Raw genomic sequence first — 19,876 nt, forward strand, 5'->3', positions numbered from 1 at the left:
TTTGGACCCTGAACTTTTAAAATATTTATTTGAAATTTGAAACTTTCATCTCACTATCTTAACCAACTTATGTGTTTGAAGTTATGTCGTCTATTTGTTGGATGCAGGTTGAATAAAAACGAAAGCTAAAATATATAAAATTTTATGAACTAAAATAAGGCAAACTTTAAAACTTCAGTAAAAAAGTTTTTCTTTAGTTTTCCCGATTGGGTCTGTCTCTCACTTCTCGTTGCCATTTTAGCCCCGACATAACCTCCAATTTATTGTTTACTAAAATGGTTATTTCCTTAGCCCTTGCATTCAATTTCCATGAAACTTTGTTTCCTCTCTTTCATTTTGGTTTGAACTATGCGAAAGGGAGAAAAGGATTGGGGTTTGAAATTATAGATGGAACTATTAAGTTGGAAGAGAACAATTATTGTGTTTGGTTGGTAAAAGAATTTTGAGCAATCATTATAAAGTTGCTCCATTGGGTTTCTCAATTGTAACATTCAAAAATGGGAAATATTTATGGTGCAACAATATATGGCAACTACCATTTTCTACCACATGGCTCATCTTTATAATTTCATGAGAAAAATTCCCCTTTTACTTCCCTTTTTAGCTTGGCAAGTAAATTTCATTAAATTTAATCTTAAATTTGAACAAGTGATCCTGCATTGAATTAGAAAAAATTCCCTTGACCAATTAACGAACCACAGTTTTCAGTGACCAAAGTACTCCGAAATTTAAGTAATGAAAAATATGCCATAAAAATATACTCCCAAAATGAAGCACCACAAAAATACTAAAATTTTCAAATCCACAAGAAAATATCAAACGCAGCTAGAAAAACGGTTCAATTCAATGAAATTGAGAGCTTAAGATTAAACTTTTGATCAGGATGTAAACTTTATTTTCCTAAATATGGATATTTGTCATAAATTGTAATATACTTCAATTAGTCAAGTCATTAATTACCTTCCTATTCGGAAGTTTCGATCACCACCCATGATTGAACGAAAAAAAAAAAAGAATTAAAAGAGTAAGAGTAGGCTGATTTGCTCAGTTGCCAAATTAAACCAAACAACCAAAGGGGTTTTGATTCCATTTTGTCATCAGAACCAGTTAGAGATTTGAGCAAAGGAACGCCCGTACAAAATATGCAAATCAGCAGCAGCGAACAAACAAAAAGTTAGTTTCTGTTTGTTCCTTTTTATTTTACCAGAATTGTTTCACTTTCAGAGCCGAAGCTGCTGATGATCTGATCACCCACCCCCATTTTTTCACGTCTACAAGTTTTCCTGGAGATTCCTACCCCATTCCAAGACCTAGTTTGAGAAATTTTACCTGAAAATTCCAGTGTGTTGCCAAATCTGGTGGTGCCCAATGATTCGTGTTGGTCCTCTAGATTTTGATTCTCAAATGCCACAATTTCGCTGTTAAACTGTACCAATCCAGAGTAGGAACCATTAGAATGAGAGTAGAAGAAGAAGAAATCTGAAGCAAAAAGTACTCTCACTCAACACAGAGGGTGTACTGCAAACCTTACAGAAACGATTGGCGGCGGCCGCGGAAGGATCGAGAAATTCCTCCACGCACCATCCCGGTAGTGTCTCCAGATACTCCGATATGCTGCTCGTCGAGAGCGAACCGCCGTCGCTCGCTTGGCCGTCTTCGGCCTTGTAATTACTTGTCGACGGAGCTGCTTTTTCAGCGGAATGAGAGCTGGAGATTTCTTTCGTGGCCGTTTTAGGCCTCTTGCTGCAAGCGTGGGAGCTTCCAGTTTTAACATCCATGCCGGCATCACAGCCATCGGAGGAGGAAGATGTTTGGTACGAAAAACAAGTCGGAGAAAGCTTCACACCTGTGAGAAGAAATCTGCTGTGCTTCTGCGTATGTTCGTTCGCTTCATGAATTGAAATGTCGCATTCTCTGCAAAGAATCGCCCTATCTTGTTGACAGAATACGAGCGCGCGCCGTTCCTGCAAACGGAAATAATCAAAAATCAATTTCACTACAAATCTTCTCCTTCTCACTCCGCATCACCGATCGTCAATCGCAAAAACTCAACAGCCGAAGAACGAGATGAGAAACGGACAAAAGAAAGTAGATATTTCCGAGAAAGATACAAAATCGCAAAGATTCTCTGCAACATTCGTCCAGCTCGACAGTAACCGAAAAATCGGGAATCAAGTCGCACAGGACACTTCCAGAACTGAAATAAAAAAAAAAAATTACCTGACAGATATCGCAGATAGGAGATTCCGTTACGATCGGCTGAAGCAGCGAAAATCGGGAGTGCTTGCCGGCGAGCTTGTTCGCCTGGTGGACCTGGAGATCGCAGCCATGGCAGAGAGCGGCTTCATCGGCGGAGCAGAATACAGCGGCTTCCGCTTTATCACAGACATCGCAACGGATCTTCATGATCTTGCGGCTGAATTTCTCGTCCCTCTGCCTTTTCACTATCTGAAAATTCCGAGGCGAAAGAGAGGCGAATTTAAGGCGAAGGAATGGAGACAAAGTATTATGGGCTCTCCGCCATTACTGGACAAGACAACAGCTAAGATTGAAGCTCTTTATTGTTCTCTGACATTTTAAGAAAAAGCTCTAGAAAAATCGGCCATGGCCATGGCCCCCCCTCCCTCTTTCTCTCTCTTCTTTCTCTCTCTACTGTGAATTAAAGAGGAAGGAGAAGTGGTGGGCCCCATCACCCCAACTTGGCTGCCTTTTCTCAGCTGCTTCTGCTTCTAATATTATTATTATTGTTGTTGTTATTATTATTTATTTCTATTATGATTTGAAATTAAATGCTATAAGAAAAAGAAAAATGTGTCGTTTTTTTAGATCTTTGTGTATCTAAATGAAAAGAGTTGGCGCCGACCTGAGTAAACGTCAACAACTACTCATACATTTCAATTTTTTTTTAGTGAAAGAAATGGAGAGGAACTTTAGTAAAACGGATTTAAAAAATTAAGCCCAATGTTAAAATCCTACGTTTGAAATATTATTTTGGTCTATATATTTTTTATTTTGTTTTATTTTATCATCGTATTTTTAGGTATAGATTATTTTGGTCATTTCATTTCATTTAATTTTTATTTCATGACAATTCATTGATGAATTTTTTTGAGATGTAGTAATAAATTTATATTAAAAGATTTCTATTGTGTCATTGATCAAAACGAATGTTTCAAAAGTATACGGACAATATATATACCAAAATGAACAAAAGTCAAAGGATACAGAAAGATCAAGATAGTGTTTAAATCGAAATATTACCGGCTAGTTTTATGACAGCTAAATGTTGCAAGGGACGATTGTTCCATTGAAGTTGGTTGAGGTGCATGCAAATTGATTAAGACACTCACAAACATTAAAAAGATGGACAGAGGTTTGAGGAAAATATAGTTCAGTTAGTCAAAATATTAATAAACTTATTTTAAATGAGTGATTATTTGAATTTACACCTATGTTTGAATTGTAATAAATTTTAACCAAAAGAAGAAAGGAGAATGTATGGTTGCCTTCCCACTTGATTTAATTACTTGATTAATTTGAAAGATGGTTTGGTGTTTTGATGATCCCTACCTTATTGACCGCAACTTCTGTATTTATTATTGTCTTCATTGCTGCTCCTCCAGTAGATATTGATAGTATTCGTGAACCTGTTTCTGGATCTCTACTTTACGGAAACAATATTATTTCTGGTGCCATTATCCCTACTTCTGCAGCTATTGGGTTGCACTTTTACCCGATATGGGAAGCTGCTTCCGTTGATGAATGGTTATACAATGGTGGTCCTTATGAGCTAATTGTTCTACACTTCTTACTTGGTGTAGCATGTTACATGGGTCGAGAGTGGGAACTATTTTGTTTTGGGGAGAGATCCATTTACATAAAATAAGGAAAGTAACGTCAACTCATGGGGAGACAAAATTTTAGGCTTATTTGAAAATATCTAACAAAATATCTAAAATGTGGATATTTATCTCCAATGGAAACTTAGGGGATAATTGATTTAATCATAAAATTTGGATTTAGGTCATTATAGGGTTGAATCGATCGGATTAATCATAAAAATCGGATTTAGGTCATTTTGGAGTTGGGCTAATTTTCTTTTTCTTTAATACTTCATGTTGGAATTTGAAATATTCGTTATATTTATAGTCAATTGTTTAATTTTTTTTAAAAAATATAATGTTACAAAGATAAGAGTGGAGATTCAAACTATCAACGTATAAGGAAAAAAAGTTACGATAAAAATACATTTTTGGTCCATGAGATTGAAATTACTGTTTATTTGACCATTGAAGGTCCATGATCTATGTTTGATCAGAAAAATGATCAACTCCACGAAGTTCGGCTCGAACTAAGAACTGCTCGAGAGATGAGCTGGACGGGTGACCTGCAAAACAGAACACACACCAATGCTAAAGTCAGTAGCTGGCTGAACTAAACTTGAAAGATAATCTAGTATTGGTGCACCTGAAAATGGAGAGAATGAGTCTATTTATAGATGACTTCCCCGACAACATTCCCAACAGTACCTTAACGGCTCTTTAAAGTTGCTGTGAATCCTTACGTGTTATCATGGAGTCTGTCGAAGTCTGGAACTGAGTCGAAGTGAAGCAAGTCAATTCATCTGGATTAATGAGAACATACCTATATGACACTTGGTCGGCTCAGCCACACAAGACGTCAATTCGGATGTATAAAATAGAATTGAGGTAATGAAACTTCAAACTTATGGACAAAGGCCACCTGTACTCCTCATCACCCAATTGACGTGTGTCACGTGTACAGTGAGAATTGCTTCCAATAATCTAATTTGACCGTTAGTTAATTAAGATATAATAGTTAGATTATTATCTGTATTTTGTTGATGGGACAAAATCTCTAGTTCACCTCATCATGGATGGGAAAGAAGGTAGAATGGAGCAAGGTTGAAGAATGGACCGTTTTCCTACGCGGGATTTGGAACCAGATGAACGCTGAGAAAAAAATAATTTTTTTATTTAATTTTCATTTTATTTATGTCCCTAAAAAAATCTCCATAATGTAAAAATTTAATATCATTGTGAAATCTTTCAATTAATAGAAAAAAAAAAGTAACCATACATGTTGACCGATAATTTATTTTACTTATTTCGTTTAAAAATTTGATTGAAATTTGAGATTAAAAAAATGGGATTACGTTGGAGAATCTTTGTATTCCATTTTTGTCCCCCACTTTTTAATATATATCTATTTTATCCTTGAAACTCCTACAGGACACAACAACTATTCGAAGATATCTGTTCAGATAAATTAATCTAAAAGATATGCGACCGTTCGATAAAGTGACGATGCATAGATGTGTGATTGCAAACTACCTATAAAATAAAATAAACTCTTGTATTTTTTTTATTTTACTCAAAACTCATGTTCAAGACACTGAAAAACTTCCTTCACAATTGTGTGGTTGTGCAAAAACAGGTGGCGCAAGTAATTGATAATGATGAAAGAAAATGAAAGTAGTGAGAGTTGTGAAAATAGGAGACTTCCATTAGAGACAAGGAAGACGACGTTGGCGTCATATATCTGTGATGGGAGGTTTATTTTTTTAATTGTTGATCAATTATATATATATAGACTTGAGCCTCTAATGTCCTATTTTAAATGGTTAAGGATGTTTCGGTTCAATTTTATTTGGTTCGTATTGGTCTACGAGATAAGTTTTTTTTTTCATATTTAAAAGTTATGAAATAAGTTTTGATCATATCCCTTCATGAAAGATCTTTTCGTTTATTAAAAAGGGTGAACATCACCAAAAACCTAATACCCTATCATCCTCTCAAACCAAAATCAATAAAAACCCTTTACGTTTGAATAAAAAAAAATGCAAGTCCTAAATCATTTGGATACTTTAATTTATTTTCTAAAACCCTTTATGTTTATTATTCAAACAAAATATTTCATACTAATTATTTACTAATTTATATTCAACATTTTTTACTATTCATATTATATTTCTAAATTTTAATAGATTTACTTTCAATACAACGTTGTCGTTCAAAATTTCTTATACAATGTTATTAACTTCAAATATTTTCTTAAAACAATGTTCCTGATGATGATTTTTTCCTTTTTCAATATGTCGTCATACTAGAAAACTTTGTATACTATGCATATGATTTATTTTTTGTAAAATTTGTAATGATACAATTTTATGGTATTATTAACTTTTTTTTTTCAAATTTGTTTAATATGTTACTTTCCTAGATTGAATATATTATGAATAATATATTGTTAATACTTTTGAAGTATTATAGGAAACAATAATAATAAGAAATTTATAGAAAATAAAAATAAAAATAAAAATAAGAGGCAAATTTTTTTAATAAACTAAAAAATTGACAGAATTTTAAAGTTTAGTTTTTAGAATCTACACAGAGAAAACATTTGTTTTGTGTCATAAATAAGAACAAATTCATAAAATAAAAATAGCATTTTTTTTCAAAAACTAAAGACTTTACATATTTTTAAACATAGAAGGCCAGAAATCTATAGAATAAAAAAAAAATCATTCAATGTTTAATAATAACTACTCCATAACTACTACATAATTCACCAAAGCGAGCATAGCTCCGTGGTAATTGGTGTATACATTTTTGTGTTAGGAAAAAAAAATCACACCTTTTAATTAAGAAAAAATTCAATAATTATATTAAATAATTACTTAATCTAAAATAAAGAAATATTTCCTTAACTTTAATAGTCCATATCATGAAATTACTTTTATAAGTTTTTTTTTTTTAAGAATTCTTAATTTTTATATATATATACACACAGTTTTACCACAAAAATATTATGTTCCAAAATTTATAAACCGCACGAAAATCTAACTAGTCTATAAAAAGGTAAAGGCCAAAAATGATACTTTTGAATTTGGGTGAAGTTATACATTATTGTACGGTTTGGACCTTTCTTTCTAAATGGGTCCTTTTTTAATTTTGAAGGAGAGATCTCAAATGGGTTGTCTTACCAATAAAATGTATTATCATTATTATTATACGACAAATATTATTTTACTTCTTTCATTTTGGTTCATTTACTCTAAAATGTCTATTTTAATTAATGTATTTTTAATTTTATTACTCTATTTTCAAAACGTCTATTTTAATCTGTGTACTTTCAAAAAAGTATCATTTTGATCTATTTATTTTTATTATTATCTCTTTTATTTCAATCATAATAATTTTAGCTTGACACTTCATTCACTAAAGTTTTGAAATGTAATTATAAATTTTTATTAAATAGTTTTCACTGGGTATAAAAATTGTCTTAAAATTTTGCAAATAAGACCAATTAATCGATCACTTTTTAAAAACGATAGGGATCTTGAAAGTATAAGAGCTTAAATTAACAAAAGTTGAAAATACTTGAACCAAAATAAACCAAAGCTAAAAGTATAAAGATTGGTACTTAAACTTTATTATTGTTGTTGATGATGCTAATTTTTTAGCAAACGCCACATAGGTGTCACGGAGGTGTCATTTACGCCTTCATCTTCAAGCTCTAGGCTACCTGTACAGAAAAAATTAGCACTAGTGTGATGCTCTGCTGAATACACTATGAAGCTTAAGTTAGAATTCAAGTTTGGAGTAAACAAGTATGGAGCAAGTAGAGTGGAAAGAGCAATAATCTCGAGAGTGAGAGTCTGCTTAAGATTGTGTGTCGAGTTATCACAAAGAGTCGTGTAGAAAAAATCTACTTGCCTCGATTAGAGTTGTTCCTTTTCTTATATATAGAGTGACTTTAGAAGGTGTGAGGTAGACACAAAAGGCGATAGGCAGTGCCTCGGGGTCGTAGAGATCTGCAACATTCTCCTTCCCCTGTGTACGATAATAGAGGGGCGCGACAATGTCGAGTGCATACCACAATTTGGATAGAGAGTGTCAGCATCCTACCTACAGATTGTCCCTTGTATGAACCACCTAAGCATGCTCAACGTCCTGAATTAGGGCGCATGAGATCGGCCTAGTGCTCTCAACCTTTGCCTAATCCTTGATAACCCGATCCATATGGCTGGGTAGAGTTACGATGTGTGGCGTCTTGGATTCACCTAATAACATAATAATTATTATTGTAATTTTATTTAATTGCAAATTATAGAAGTCACACACGTGTCACGTCAAGTTTATATATATATTGCATGCAAATATTATTAAATCGATCAATGCTAATATGGCTCCGATGGGTTGTGTGTCGTGTCAACTATTTATAAGATATTTTTGTTATATATAATATAAAATTTTCGGCTAAATATATATTTTACTGATTTTTTTAAAATTTTTATAAATGTTTTATAAATATGCAGCCACGTAAACATTTGAACACATTTATTTAGAAATTTTCTCCACATTTATTTAGAAATTTTCTTGAAATTGAGATCTCTACATTTAAAATAATGTATTTGATGTTCTATTCTTAAGAAAATAATAATAATTTAATATACCATTTTAGTCATTTTACAATTAAAGCGAAAATATTAATGAATAAAAATACCTCAGCTACGTTATAGAATTAACATTTCTATAAATTGAAGGGTTCAACCTCCATATATAATAGGATAAATGATAGTTTCAACCCACCAAAAATATCAATAGATTATAAAAAGCATAAAAGATTCACAAATATAAATATAATATACTAAAAATGAAATTTATAACTTATATAAAAATAAAAAAAATTTATTAAAGTAATATTTATAAGTTTCTTAATTTTCCAAAAATATCCATCAAACGAAATTTCATCCACATCTTAGATAAATTCGAGATCAAGCTAATTTTATCCACATATTTGATTGTGACATGCATGACAAATTATATTTGGACCCATCTCAAATAGCATGTCGTGTTTAATAATGAAGTTCAACCTAAAGAAATGGTCAATAATGTGACAAGTCAAATTTGACTTTTCCTAGCTAGGAAAAAAAAATACAATTTTTTTAATATTTATAAATTCAAGTACATACGGACGGTTAATCTCTTTGTAGTGTAGTGAAAAAATATAATGCTAAAAAACGGTGTAATAATTATTCCAAAATTATTTTTAAATTTATTGTCTAAAAGTCTATGTGATTGTCACAAATAAAATAGACATAACTTAGCGATAATTAGTATCTACTCCTTTGTTTGAGGTTAGAAGTTCGAATTCGACCTATTTACCTCCCATTTGTTGTATTGGGTTTTTTTTTTTTTTTAATAATTGTGTATTCAAAGCCGGAGGAAAAATATATGGAAAATTGGTAAATTAAAAACGTAGAAATGAGGTCGTATGTTTAGATATTTTCACTTCGTGTTTACTAAACAAAAACTAAGGGATCCCTATAGATGTGACATGGACATGTTTTAAGACTTCATAAGTCATGTGAAGTATAGATGGGGTAAGGAAGTATTAAGTGACAAAATAACAGTAAAAAAGAAAAATGATCATTTTTTTTAAAAATCACAATAATTCAAATAGGTAGGTTGAAATTTGAATGACCAAAATCATTGATTTTAAAATATTCACAACGCTAAAATAAATTATATTTTAAAATTTTAGAGACCAAAATAAAATATATTTGAAACTTTATGATTAAAAAGTTTGTGTTTGATATGTAAAAATACAAATTTTGAATTAATAAAAATTTGACTCATAAAATAATATTTGAATTTAAAACATCGTGAGTTGGCCTACTAGTCAACAAAAATCCTAGTAAATAGTATAAAATTAGAAGAACTAGCTCAAACTTTAGTGACAAGACAATCTAATATGGTAGACTATTTTTTTTCCTTTTAAACAGAAATGTAAAAGACTCGTATGGCGAGATATAAATAAGAAATAACCATTTAAATTTCCAACCATCAAAATCACTTCTTATATGAATATGAATCTCTTAAATTAATAAAATAAAAAATAAAAAAGAGAGTTTTACAAGATTATAGTTAAATTGTCATGCCCAATGCTCGACCCTCTCATCTCATAGAACATAACACAAAGAAAAAACATAAATTGGATTTTGAATATTAAACAGTCAATTTTGAGAGCTAAAGGACAAACTTCACCTTTTCAAGCGCAACATTTGAATAATCTTCACACACGTAGAGAGAAGTGCAAAATATATTTTGAAGAGATAATTAAGAAAGGAATAATAATATAATGTCACTTACAAATTACAACTATGCTTGCTCTTTCCCAATGATTTTCCTCACATGGGAGGATGCTTGTTATGAAGTGACAACTCATCAACCCTAATAAGATATTTATCATAGAAAAATGTTCGAAAATAAAAAATTATTGTGTTTGTTTTAGATCTATATATATGAATTTGTAATAATATTGATCTAGCATCCTATTTTATTTATGTGCGATATTAAAGTGTTACAAATCAGTCTTTCTTAATTTGGTCGATCAAGATTTGTTGGTCAACCATATTCCACGTGTTAAAAAATTATTAATTGAATTACATTTTGGTCAAGGTACCGAAGAATGGATCTAGCCTGAGATAGCATTTAAATTTTGGTATTTTATCTACCTTTTTGTAGTACAACAAGTAGAGATTGAATCTTCCACCTCAAAAAAAACAAATACAAAAATAAAATAATACGTGTCTTATGCACTAAATTATTTTAAATTAATGTATTTGTTTTACCTATTTATGATTTGTTCAATTTGTTTTAATTGAGATTTTGAATGTCACATCATTATTTATTATAAATAGAAAAATCGAGATTTAAATCTTCAATGCATTCGTTTACTTATGGAAATCAGAGGAAAAAATCAATCATAATAAAAAATGTTTTTTTATTTAATATTGTGTTTATTAGAGATTTTATGGAATTGTAATAGGAGTGATATATATAACAATTACTGCAATACATTTTTCTTATTTCTATATAATTACAAATACATTAACTAAATGTTAAAGCAAGTATAATTGACATATATCAGATTGTGAGTTTAATCTCCCACCCTACGTATTGTACTAAAAAAATACATAAACTAAATAGTGTACTAATATTATTAATAATAGAAATACCACACAAGCTTTCCGCAGATTTAGAAATTCATTTGGGATTATTTTCGCATCTCCTTGACCAAATCCTCCCACATTGTATTATTTTGCTTACTATACCTGCTGCTCTAGCATTATAAACATGCAAAATTATATATTTATAAAAAAATTTATATTTTTTAATCGGATTCTTCCTCTTAAAGTTCAAAATTTTAAATCGGAAAACACTAAAAACATAAAAATATTATTTTTCAAAATTTTCACAGACTGGATTACAGAATTCGAAAAAAGAGAATCTGAATTGTTTACCAAACGTACCCAAAATAATTAATTTATAATTGAGTTTATTAAATAGGATTTAAACGAATAAAAAAAATTCTTGTGCTAATATTCGAGCGCAATAAAATAAGGAGAAGATGGGCCGCTGGGCTGGGCCTAGAGTGATGTCAGGCCCATGGTGTCAGTAGCTCAGGATTTGGGTAGACTTGAACGAGCGGTTCTTAGCCGTTTCTCCCGCCACACTCGGTACACTGCTCTGCTTCCACTTCAATGGCGTCCTTCGTGGCCTCTCCTCCTCCATTCGCTCGCCTCTCTTCTGCTTCGTCTTCTCATCGCCTGGTATCTCTCTCTCTCTCTCTCTCTCTCTCTCTCTCTCTTGTTCTCTATCATTTGCGTATACAATTTATCCAGAATTCTGCTCGGTTTTTGATCTTTTAATTCCTCGTTTTCTGTTTTCTTTTACTTCTTTTGTTGCCGAGATGACCGAGATGACCTAGTTTTTGCATCGGTTAGGCAATTTTGAGTTAACTGGTGTGAAGACCGTTTAATGTCTTAGTATACATTGATGAATTGAGTTGTGCGTTGGTTTTATATTGAGGATTCTACTCGTTTTTTTTTTTAGTGTTTTGGTTCCTGGAATTTTTTTCTTCTTATTTGATTGATTGCCGAGAAACGAGGTTAGCAATTTTGAGTTAACTGGTATGAATATTGTTGAATATGCTGAATCTACAAAGGTGAACTGAACTTTGCGTTTGTTTTCGTTCTAATATAAAAATCAGTCCTCTTTCCAAGCATGGAAAAATAAGATTATGTTTGTGTACATAATCGTGATTGGCTAGTTGATTGTGAACCTATTTCTAATATTCCCCCTCTCTCTACGTGTGTGTGTGTGGGCAAATAATTGAACCAGTTATTATAGGCATGAAATCTTTAATTGGCGTTGTATTATTATTGTTTTCCATCATCCCTTGTTTTAGATTTCAGATTTTCAGAAATCACATAATTGAACGAGTTATTATAGGCATGAATTCTTTAATTGACGTTGTATTATTATTGTTTTCCATCATCCCTTGTTTTAGATTTCAGATTTTCAGAAATGGAACGTTGAAGTTTTCAGGATATGGAATCTCAAAGCGTTTCCATTAACTTCTATGAACGTCAAAAGGAGGTAATAGGTCTGAGGCCAAAGTTTTTACTGGTAGTTGTAATTGTAGTGAAGCACGCTTGTTGGTTCTCTTTAGTTTTTGGAATTGCATTTTTATTCTTTACACACGCTTTCTAATTTTTACTTGTAACGACCTCGTTCTGTATTTGAGTCTGAGAAAGTTAACTAATGGCTTTGCTTTCTCTATCTTCCTCTCAGATTCCTCTACGTTTGTTTTTACTAATTCTATATTCCTCTTCTAATTAATCCTTTGAGTTTCTCCATGGCGGAAAAGCTATTCTCAGTTCAGAGGTGTGTGATAAAGAAAAAGGTATTAGGCTAATATAGGAAAACTACCAGGAGGAAATTGTTTACATATGAAAGGGGGAGCGTTTTGCTGATACGCTGCCTGATTAATGTTAAATCCTCTGATGTGAAGTTTTTTAGGAAGACTGGGCATGGGGAATCCATTGTTCAACCTGCGTTTAGAAACTACCAAAGGGGTTATTTTACAGGGACAACGTCCAGTAGTGACAAGTTAGATTTTTGTTGAGTGTTGGGGATTTTTTCAATTCCTTGATTGCCTCCTGTACGAAATCCTATGATAAGGTAGCATCTAAGGGCCAGAAGATGGAATGAACATTTAGCAAAAGATGGAGACCGAGAGTATAGAAGATTATACGTCTTTGGGGTCAAATGGAAGAAGATAATGGAAGTCACTGGACAATATTTCCATGATGATTGGATGAAGACTCGCTAGATATTTGAGTAGCATTCGCCCTGAATATACGCTCAACTCCATCCAATCTGATAAAGTTCTTCTTTGCTGCAAAATGAGGCAGAATAACAAATCTTTTGTTAGACATGTGGGTACGGATCATTTATATGCCATTATGTTAAATATGGGCGTTGTTTAGAACAACATTTAACACAACATGTCAGAGTCTGAGGAAGTATAAAGGTGGTTAGGAATTAATATTGGTTTACTTTCCGTGGAGGATCTTTGTTACATGTCATAAATGGTAGAAAAGTGGTAAGGCAAGTGCATCCTTTCCTTCATCCCATATTGGTTACCAGTATAGTGCCTGATCTATTGAATTCTCACTGAAATCTGCTTGAGATTTTCACGGTGGATTTTTTTTTTTCTCCTACAGGATATTGACCAGAATAGCTTAGGTAATATCCTCAAGAAATAGACAAAGGAAAAAATAGTTTCAGTAATGACTGGTGAGGTTGCTATGTTTCAAAGCTAGGATATCAAAATAGTAATCTAGTATTAGCTAACCTATCTTCATTCAGAATTCTTGGAGGGGGCGAATGGGCTAGCTGTACACTAGGGCCCATATGAGGTTTTCCTCAGTTCTCTAGTTTGTGAGGGGATTACTCGCTCATATTTTCTTCAAAGGCCTTATTCCTTTTACTTGGAAAAGTAAAATGTAACTTTTAAAAGAGATGATCGTTTCTTGCTGCGAAGACTCCACACTAGCCCTAGCAATCTTAGATCTCCAGGGGAAGTCAAATGAGAAAGAAGGGGCAATTGATAGCCTACACAGTAATATCTAAAACATATAGTTTATCTTAAAACTGATCATCTTCCATTCTTGCTTCCAACTGATGGAACCATCGGAAGTAAATTTGCATGTTTGGATCTAATACAGGAGAACTTTAATATATGCAGTCAATCAAGATGCTGAGGAAGCATTCAAGAAGACTGTAGAAGTAGATAGGCTCATAGATGCCTTACGGAATGCAAGTTCACATGAGGTAAGTGAAATTCCTTGCTGTCTATTGTGGAAGGTTTAAAATCTAAATTCCTTACTGTTTACTATTTATTGATTTGTGATCGTCGTTATTCTAAAGTTCTTTTCTTATATATCTCATTTTTTTTCCCATATCACTCTTCCTTTTTAGTGAGCTATAGAAATAAGCATCATTTTCATAATTGGCCTGGTTGCAACATGACAGTTTATAATCCAGTTAGACCGTGTATGAATTAGATTATCTGTATAATTGGTTGACCTTTTCCTATGGACCACCATATGAGATTTAGAATTCAGCTTATGATATGACAATATTTTTAAATGAGTTTGTTTGTGGACATGAGGCATCCTAATAATGGTGTCTCGCATTGTAAAGTTCTAAATTGTTTTCAACTCTCACCAGTTCTTTTCAAGTGTACGAGGATTTAATGCTAACTATTTACTCTGTTTGTGTGTGTGGACAGCTTCAGAAACTTGTCCTTCAAAATGTCCTTGCTTTCAATGAGGGTTTCTGGATTCGATTAGCAGCAAGAACTGATACATGCAAATCAGAGGATGATAAAGCATGGTTTCAGTTTTTACTCAATTTTTTAAATATAATTACTAGGCATTATTTCTTTTGTTTGAACTCTCACTAGTCCATGCTTTTGTAAGCAATATTTTGTTCTTTTTTTTTTCTCTCTCTCAGAGAGATTACGAGGAATTGGCTGTCTCAGTAATGAGTATAGTGGATCACCTTGTTCACAAAACTAAGGTGCCTCTCTCTCTCTCTCTCTCTCTCTTACACACACATTAAAGAATAGTATTAGATTGCTCGAGTCATCATGTTTATTATTTTCTTGTAATGTCAATTCTACAGGAAAAAATAGAATCAGCTACTGATATTCTCAAGGAGATTCTAAAACCTGTAGTTGACGAAGTGGAAGAGATAACTTGGCCCCCCAGGGATCCTGAGGCTCTTAAGCTAATGGAAAAGGTATGTCTAATATTTGGTACGGTGTGTCCTTATCTCATGACCTTGATTAAGCTTGTATATACTTGCTAACTGTGGAAGGGTTGAATATGGAGCTCCTTGTGAATAGCCTATGGACATTGGTCTGTATCTTGCGCCATCCAGTTTTGCCTACATCAAAATAAACAGTGCCAATAATATTATATACCTTTGAGGATTCTTTTTTATTTTCTTCCTATTGAGATTTAGTTGTCGTAAAGTAAGCTATTAAAATCATGTCCTTTTGGAAAATTTGTCTTGATTGTTATATCAGATTTAGTTTGATCAAATTTTCTTATAGTGTATTTGATGATTAGGAAATAATCCATCGGGAGCAAGAAGGGCAACTAGATGAAGGTTTCCTCGCTGAAGTTAGTGCACAACTACGCCAAGTAAGTTTTTTACATTGTTTTGATTCTCATCTTTATGAAATTTATGAGATAAGATTAGTGTGCCTGAACGCATCATAGCCTTCACTAAGCTGGCATTTAAAATCGAATGCATCTGGTCTTGGAAACCTATTGTTCTGGTACTTGTATGTTTATTTCATTTCAGATGCGCAACCATCATACCAGTACAGAAACATTGTTTATGATTATATAGATGGGATCGCATCCTATGTCATTTCAGACATTGGCTTCTATTTATGCTAATTATTCCGTGCAAAAGACTTGTGATTACATATAATTTGAGGCCACGTCCAACTACAGATGGACTTTTCTTTTGTTTTGTTTTTTCTTTTCCTTTTAATAAAGAACTATAGATGGATTTATTCGCTTTATTTTAATTCTTCACCTTATGTTTAGTTTTTATGAGCATTTGTTCTATGATGCCTTGAATGGTTGATCTTGTTCATTTGGTTCAGGCAAAAGAAGATGGAGACAAGCCAGGGCTAGAGGCTATGTTACAAAAGGTTTTGCAACTCTATGCATCGAGAGTTCTTTCTAAGAGAAGTTATGCAAAGAAAGGTAACCTTTTCCATGGAGACATGTTATTTACCACTGTACCCCAATTACTTCAGTATGATCAAGAAATAACCTGCCCAGGGAACGAGTTTGTATGTGACGTTCTGAGCTTGTCATTGAACACATGCAGTCTTATGGAAAGTGTTGTCACTGATACTTGGTCATCTATAATGCAAGAAGAATGCATATCTATAATGTTAGAAGAATGTATAACTTCAAAAAAGAATAGGTTAGTCTTTTTCTTTTTCTTTTTCTTTTTTTTTTTGATAAACATTTCATTGATGTATGAAATTTACGAAAGGAGGGGAGAGAAGCCCCAGAAAAGAATAGAGTAGTTAGGAAACTAAAAGCAGTGCGAAGTAGAGTTTATTGAAGTGTTAATTATAACACCAATGTTTAGGCATGTAAAAACCCATGGGTTCAACCAACCGGTTAGCAGTTACAACCCAAGTTAAACTACTTGTAAATATCCCTCCGGTTTTTAACCTTTGAGCTATGAAATGTCTTGGGAGATACCAATCCTTAATTTAATGCTCAGTGAATACTAAATCTGGTGAGTGCTAAGTACCTCTGCTTTTAAATATTCTACTTTCATCATTTATATATTGCTTTGGTATTGAAATAATCCGATTTCTATTTGCAGGAGAGGAAGTCTTGAAAGCCGAACTGTTTTTAGAAACCATAATCAAAGGTGTGTAGTATCTTGCATATACATTTTGAGGTTAACATTGAAATGCCTTATTTTGATCTTCTCACTACGTTTACACCAACCATTATCTTTAAGACTCGTCAATTATGCTCAACTCCTAGTTATTAAAAAGGAAAAAGAGTAGCTTTTGCTTGTATTAGTTGAGTTGTATTGTACAGTTGTTGGAGTTGATCAATTTTGCAAGGGGAACAGATTAACGTTAACCTTTCTATGGAGTTGTTTGTTTGTCTATCACTCATCAGATATTCTGCCTCCAACCTTCCATCATCTCCAGCATACCTATCTAACCAATAGAAACATGATGTCTTGCAGCTCCTGAAGAAGAGTGGAACAAGCTTTTGATTAATGGAATGACGATCGGGAATGGTGACGTTTTACCAGATGAACTGGATGGCGTCATTAAGAAACGAATCGAGCGGACTCTAATACGAACAGTAAGGCAGATTTCGGTCTTTTGTTCTCTGTTTCTTTTTTGTTTGATTTATATTTCAATTATATCGTTCATGCTTTTTACACCCGTCATCTTTCTCCATGTCCTCTTTCAGGAGGGAGGATCTTACCAGCAGCGCATTCTCACCGAGTATCTAAAAGGAATCCAATCAAGATCAGACGAGATAGTCCAGTTGCTTCAGGGCAAGACGCAGTAGCTCGAGTTCGAGTTTGCTGTTGTAACAAAAGCAACCATGAAAGTTCTCCATCTACACTCTAAACCTGAACAATTAAAATGAATCATGCAAGCTGCAGCACTCAAAAAGGTACGATCATTGTGTTGTTCTTGTCCTCATTCTTTGTCGTTAATTTTTATAGCCTATTACTTTCATTTATGTTGTTATTATGTTGTTATAAAATGGAAGATACTCAACTAACTTTCTAATAGTTTTTCCATATCATAAACAAGAAATGAATCTTCCCTCCTACCCTCCTACCACGACTATGTGGGTTGTAAGGTTACATATTTTGAAGAGTACATTTCTATTTAAATATTTTTAGGTATCCTCGAGATATATGTGTAGAAGGAAATAATTATTTAAGGATGTTATATCTCGATTTCTAGACTCTTGGATGTCAACTACCTTAGGTTTAACTACTATTTTAGTTACTCAACTTTACGTTCATTTTGATTCATGTACTTTCAAACATTTGTGTGTACTTTTAAAACGTCTTTCAAACATTTGTGTGTAATTTTAAAATGAGATAATATCTTGGGAGGGCTATTTTTAATTCTTAATTTCATAAATGTCTTTAGTTTTCTAAATTTACATTTTTAGATTTTTTCATGTAGGATTTTATTCTAATACCGTTTCTACCCTTATTTATTGCTTTTTATTTTATTATAATTTTAAAATTTAAAAGATTTGAATCCTTAATTTGTTATTATATTCATTTAATTATTGTGGGCCCCGTTCAATTATTCAACCTAAATTCCTCAAATCTCTCACTCAAAAAAGATTTTATTCTCTCACCAATTAAGAACTTCCAAATTTGTGTGCTTCCTTCTCCAACCTTGATTTTTTTTTCCTCCGGCGTCTTCCTTTTTTTCGTGCATACCTTCATCAACGTCGACAACATTGAAGTGCATACCATCTGTGTACTTCTTCAAAGCTTCCATCAACTATCGATTTTTTCCTTCTTCTTTCCATCGAGATCTTCTTCTTTCCGTCGCCGAATAGACTTTCCATTGACCTCGTTCCACGTTTCCGATGTCGTGCAGCGTGCTTCCGTCAACGATGTATTTATTCCTTCAATTTTCGTCGCCGAATAAACTTTCCGTCGATGTCTTTAAACGTTTCCGACGCCGTTCAGCGCGTTCCTCGTCTCCTCATCTTCTGTTTTTACCATTGATACTTATTAGTCTTCAGTTAAGATTGATATATATGGAGATATATTTTATGTATGTGTACAGAAAATGGAAGTTCTAAACGTCTCACAGTCTTAGTATTCCTGATTATATTCGTATATATAGGTATATATTGTATATGTGAATATATCTTATATGTGTATACATATATATAGTTCGGTAGAAATGGTCCTCCATATCATTTGTAATTATTAGTCTTCCGTTAAGATTGGTATATATGGGGATATATTTTGTTTATGTGTATAGAAAATTGAAGTTCTAAATGTCTCATATTCTTAGTATTCCCGATTATATTCGTATATATAGATATATATTGTATATGTGTATATATCTTATATGTGTATATATCTTATAGTTGTATACAAGATATAAACGCATATATCCTATAGTAATGTAGAAAGGGTCCTCTAAAACTGAAGTTTTAAATGTCTCATGGATGAAGCGAAAAAAGTTCTAATCTAATCAATTCAATCCGATTCATATAATTTGGATTAGGTTTGTTTTAAATAAATGAAAATTCTATTGGTTGGTTCAATGATCCACCTAAAATAAATTTAAGTTCAACTGAATCAACTCGAATTTATTATGAATTTTAAAATTGTTTTTTTTACTCACCATATAAATATATTTTAATTTATTTCATTCAATATATTATTTATCATACTACAATTTTTAAAAATAACTTTTTTAAGTTGTTGGAGTAATTTTTCATCACATAAATAAACATTAACTTGAAAATACATAAATTATCGCTGAATTGGGTTTTATTATTATTATTTTTTTGTCTAATAAGTCTTGAATTGGGTTTTATTATTATTTCTTTTTTGTCTAATAAGTCTTTCTTGTCAGTCTGATTTAACATTTACATATCACACTATGTCTATCATTTAAGGATTACGTAACTGTCTAAATTTAGGGAAAATTTATTACTTTCTAAGTTCTAAACTCATGCCAACTTGGTGTTCTAAAGATTTTTTTTTTCATTTTTGTGTACAACATGTTGGGGAGGGGATTCGAACTCATAACCTCTTGGTTGGAGGTCTATACCAATTACCGCTAAGCTATGCTCGCTTTGGCTGCTTGCCGTTCTAAGGTGTTGATATTTAATCGAGAGAAATTTTGATATACAAACAACCTTTTTATATTG

The 19,876-nt window shown here is 32.4% G+C and overlaps 2 protein-coding genes across 3 annotated transcripts; one reads left to right on the forward strand and one right to left on the reverse strand.

Moving 5' to 3' along the window:
* Positions 1-1,056: 1,056 nt before the first annotated feature.
* On the reverse strand, positions 1,057-2,734 carry BZS1 (B-box zinc finger family protein). 2 transcript variants are annotated; one of them, XM_022280023.2, is made up of 3 exons: positions 2,221-2,734; positions 1,527-1,964; positions 1,057-1,426 (listed from the first exon to the last, which is right to left on the reverse strand). In XM_022280023.2, the coding sequence occupies exons 1-3, from the start codon at positions 2,404-2,406 to the stop codon at positions 1,196-1,198; spliced, it is 855 nt and encodes a 284-aa protein (XP_022135715.1). In that variant the 5' UTR covers positions 2,407-2,734; the 3' UTR covers positions 1,057-1,195. The 2 variants fall into 2 exon arrangements, with proteins under 2 accessions (XP_022135715.1, XP_022135716.1); XM_022280024.2 differs by having other exon boundaries at positions 1,286-1,426; positions 1,532-1,964.
* An 8,779-nt stretch (positions 2,735-11,513) lies between these two features.
* Positions 11,514-17,927, forward strand: LOC111007991 (uncharacterized). The gene is made up of 11 exons (XM_022280553.2): positions 11,514-11,641; positions 12,382-12,470; positions 14,105-14,210; positions 14,671-14,769; positions 14,895-14,960; positions 15,066-15,182; positions 15,515-15,589; positions 16,063-16,165; positions 16,806-16,853; positions 17,184-17,305; positions 17,417-17,927. The coding sequence occupies exons 1-11, from the start codon at positions 11,573-11,575 to the stop codon at positions 17,516-17,518; spliced, it is 996 nt and encodes a 331-aa protein (XP_022136245.1). The 5' UTR covers positions 11,514-11,572; the 3' UTR covers positions 17,519-17,927.
* The last annotated feature ends 1,949 nt before the right edge of the window (positions 17,928-19,876 follow it).

This window comes from Momordica charantia (genome assembly GCF_013281855.1).
Source record: "Momordica charantia cultivar OHB3-1 chromosome 4 unlocalized genomic scaffold, Mcharantia_2.0 BLBB01000004.1, whole genome shotgun sequence".
In the NCBI taxonomy this organism is placed as follows: Eukaryota; Viridiplantae; Streptophyta; class Magnoliopsida; order Cucurbitales; family Cucurbitaceae; genus Momordica; species Momordica charantia.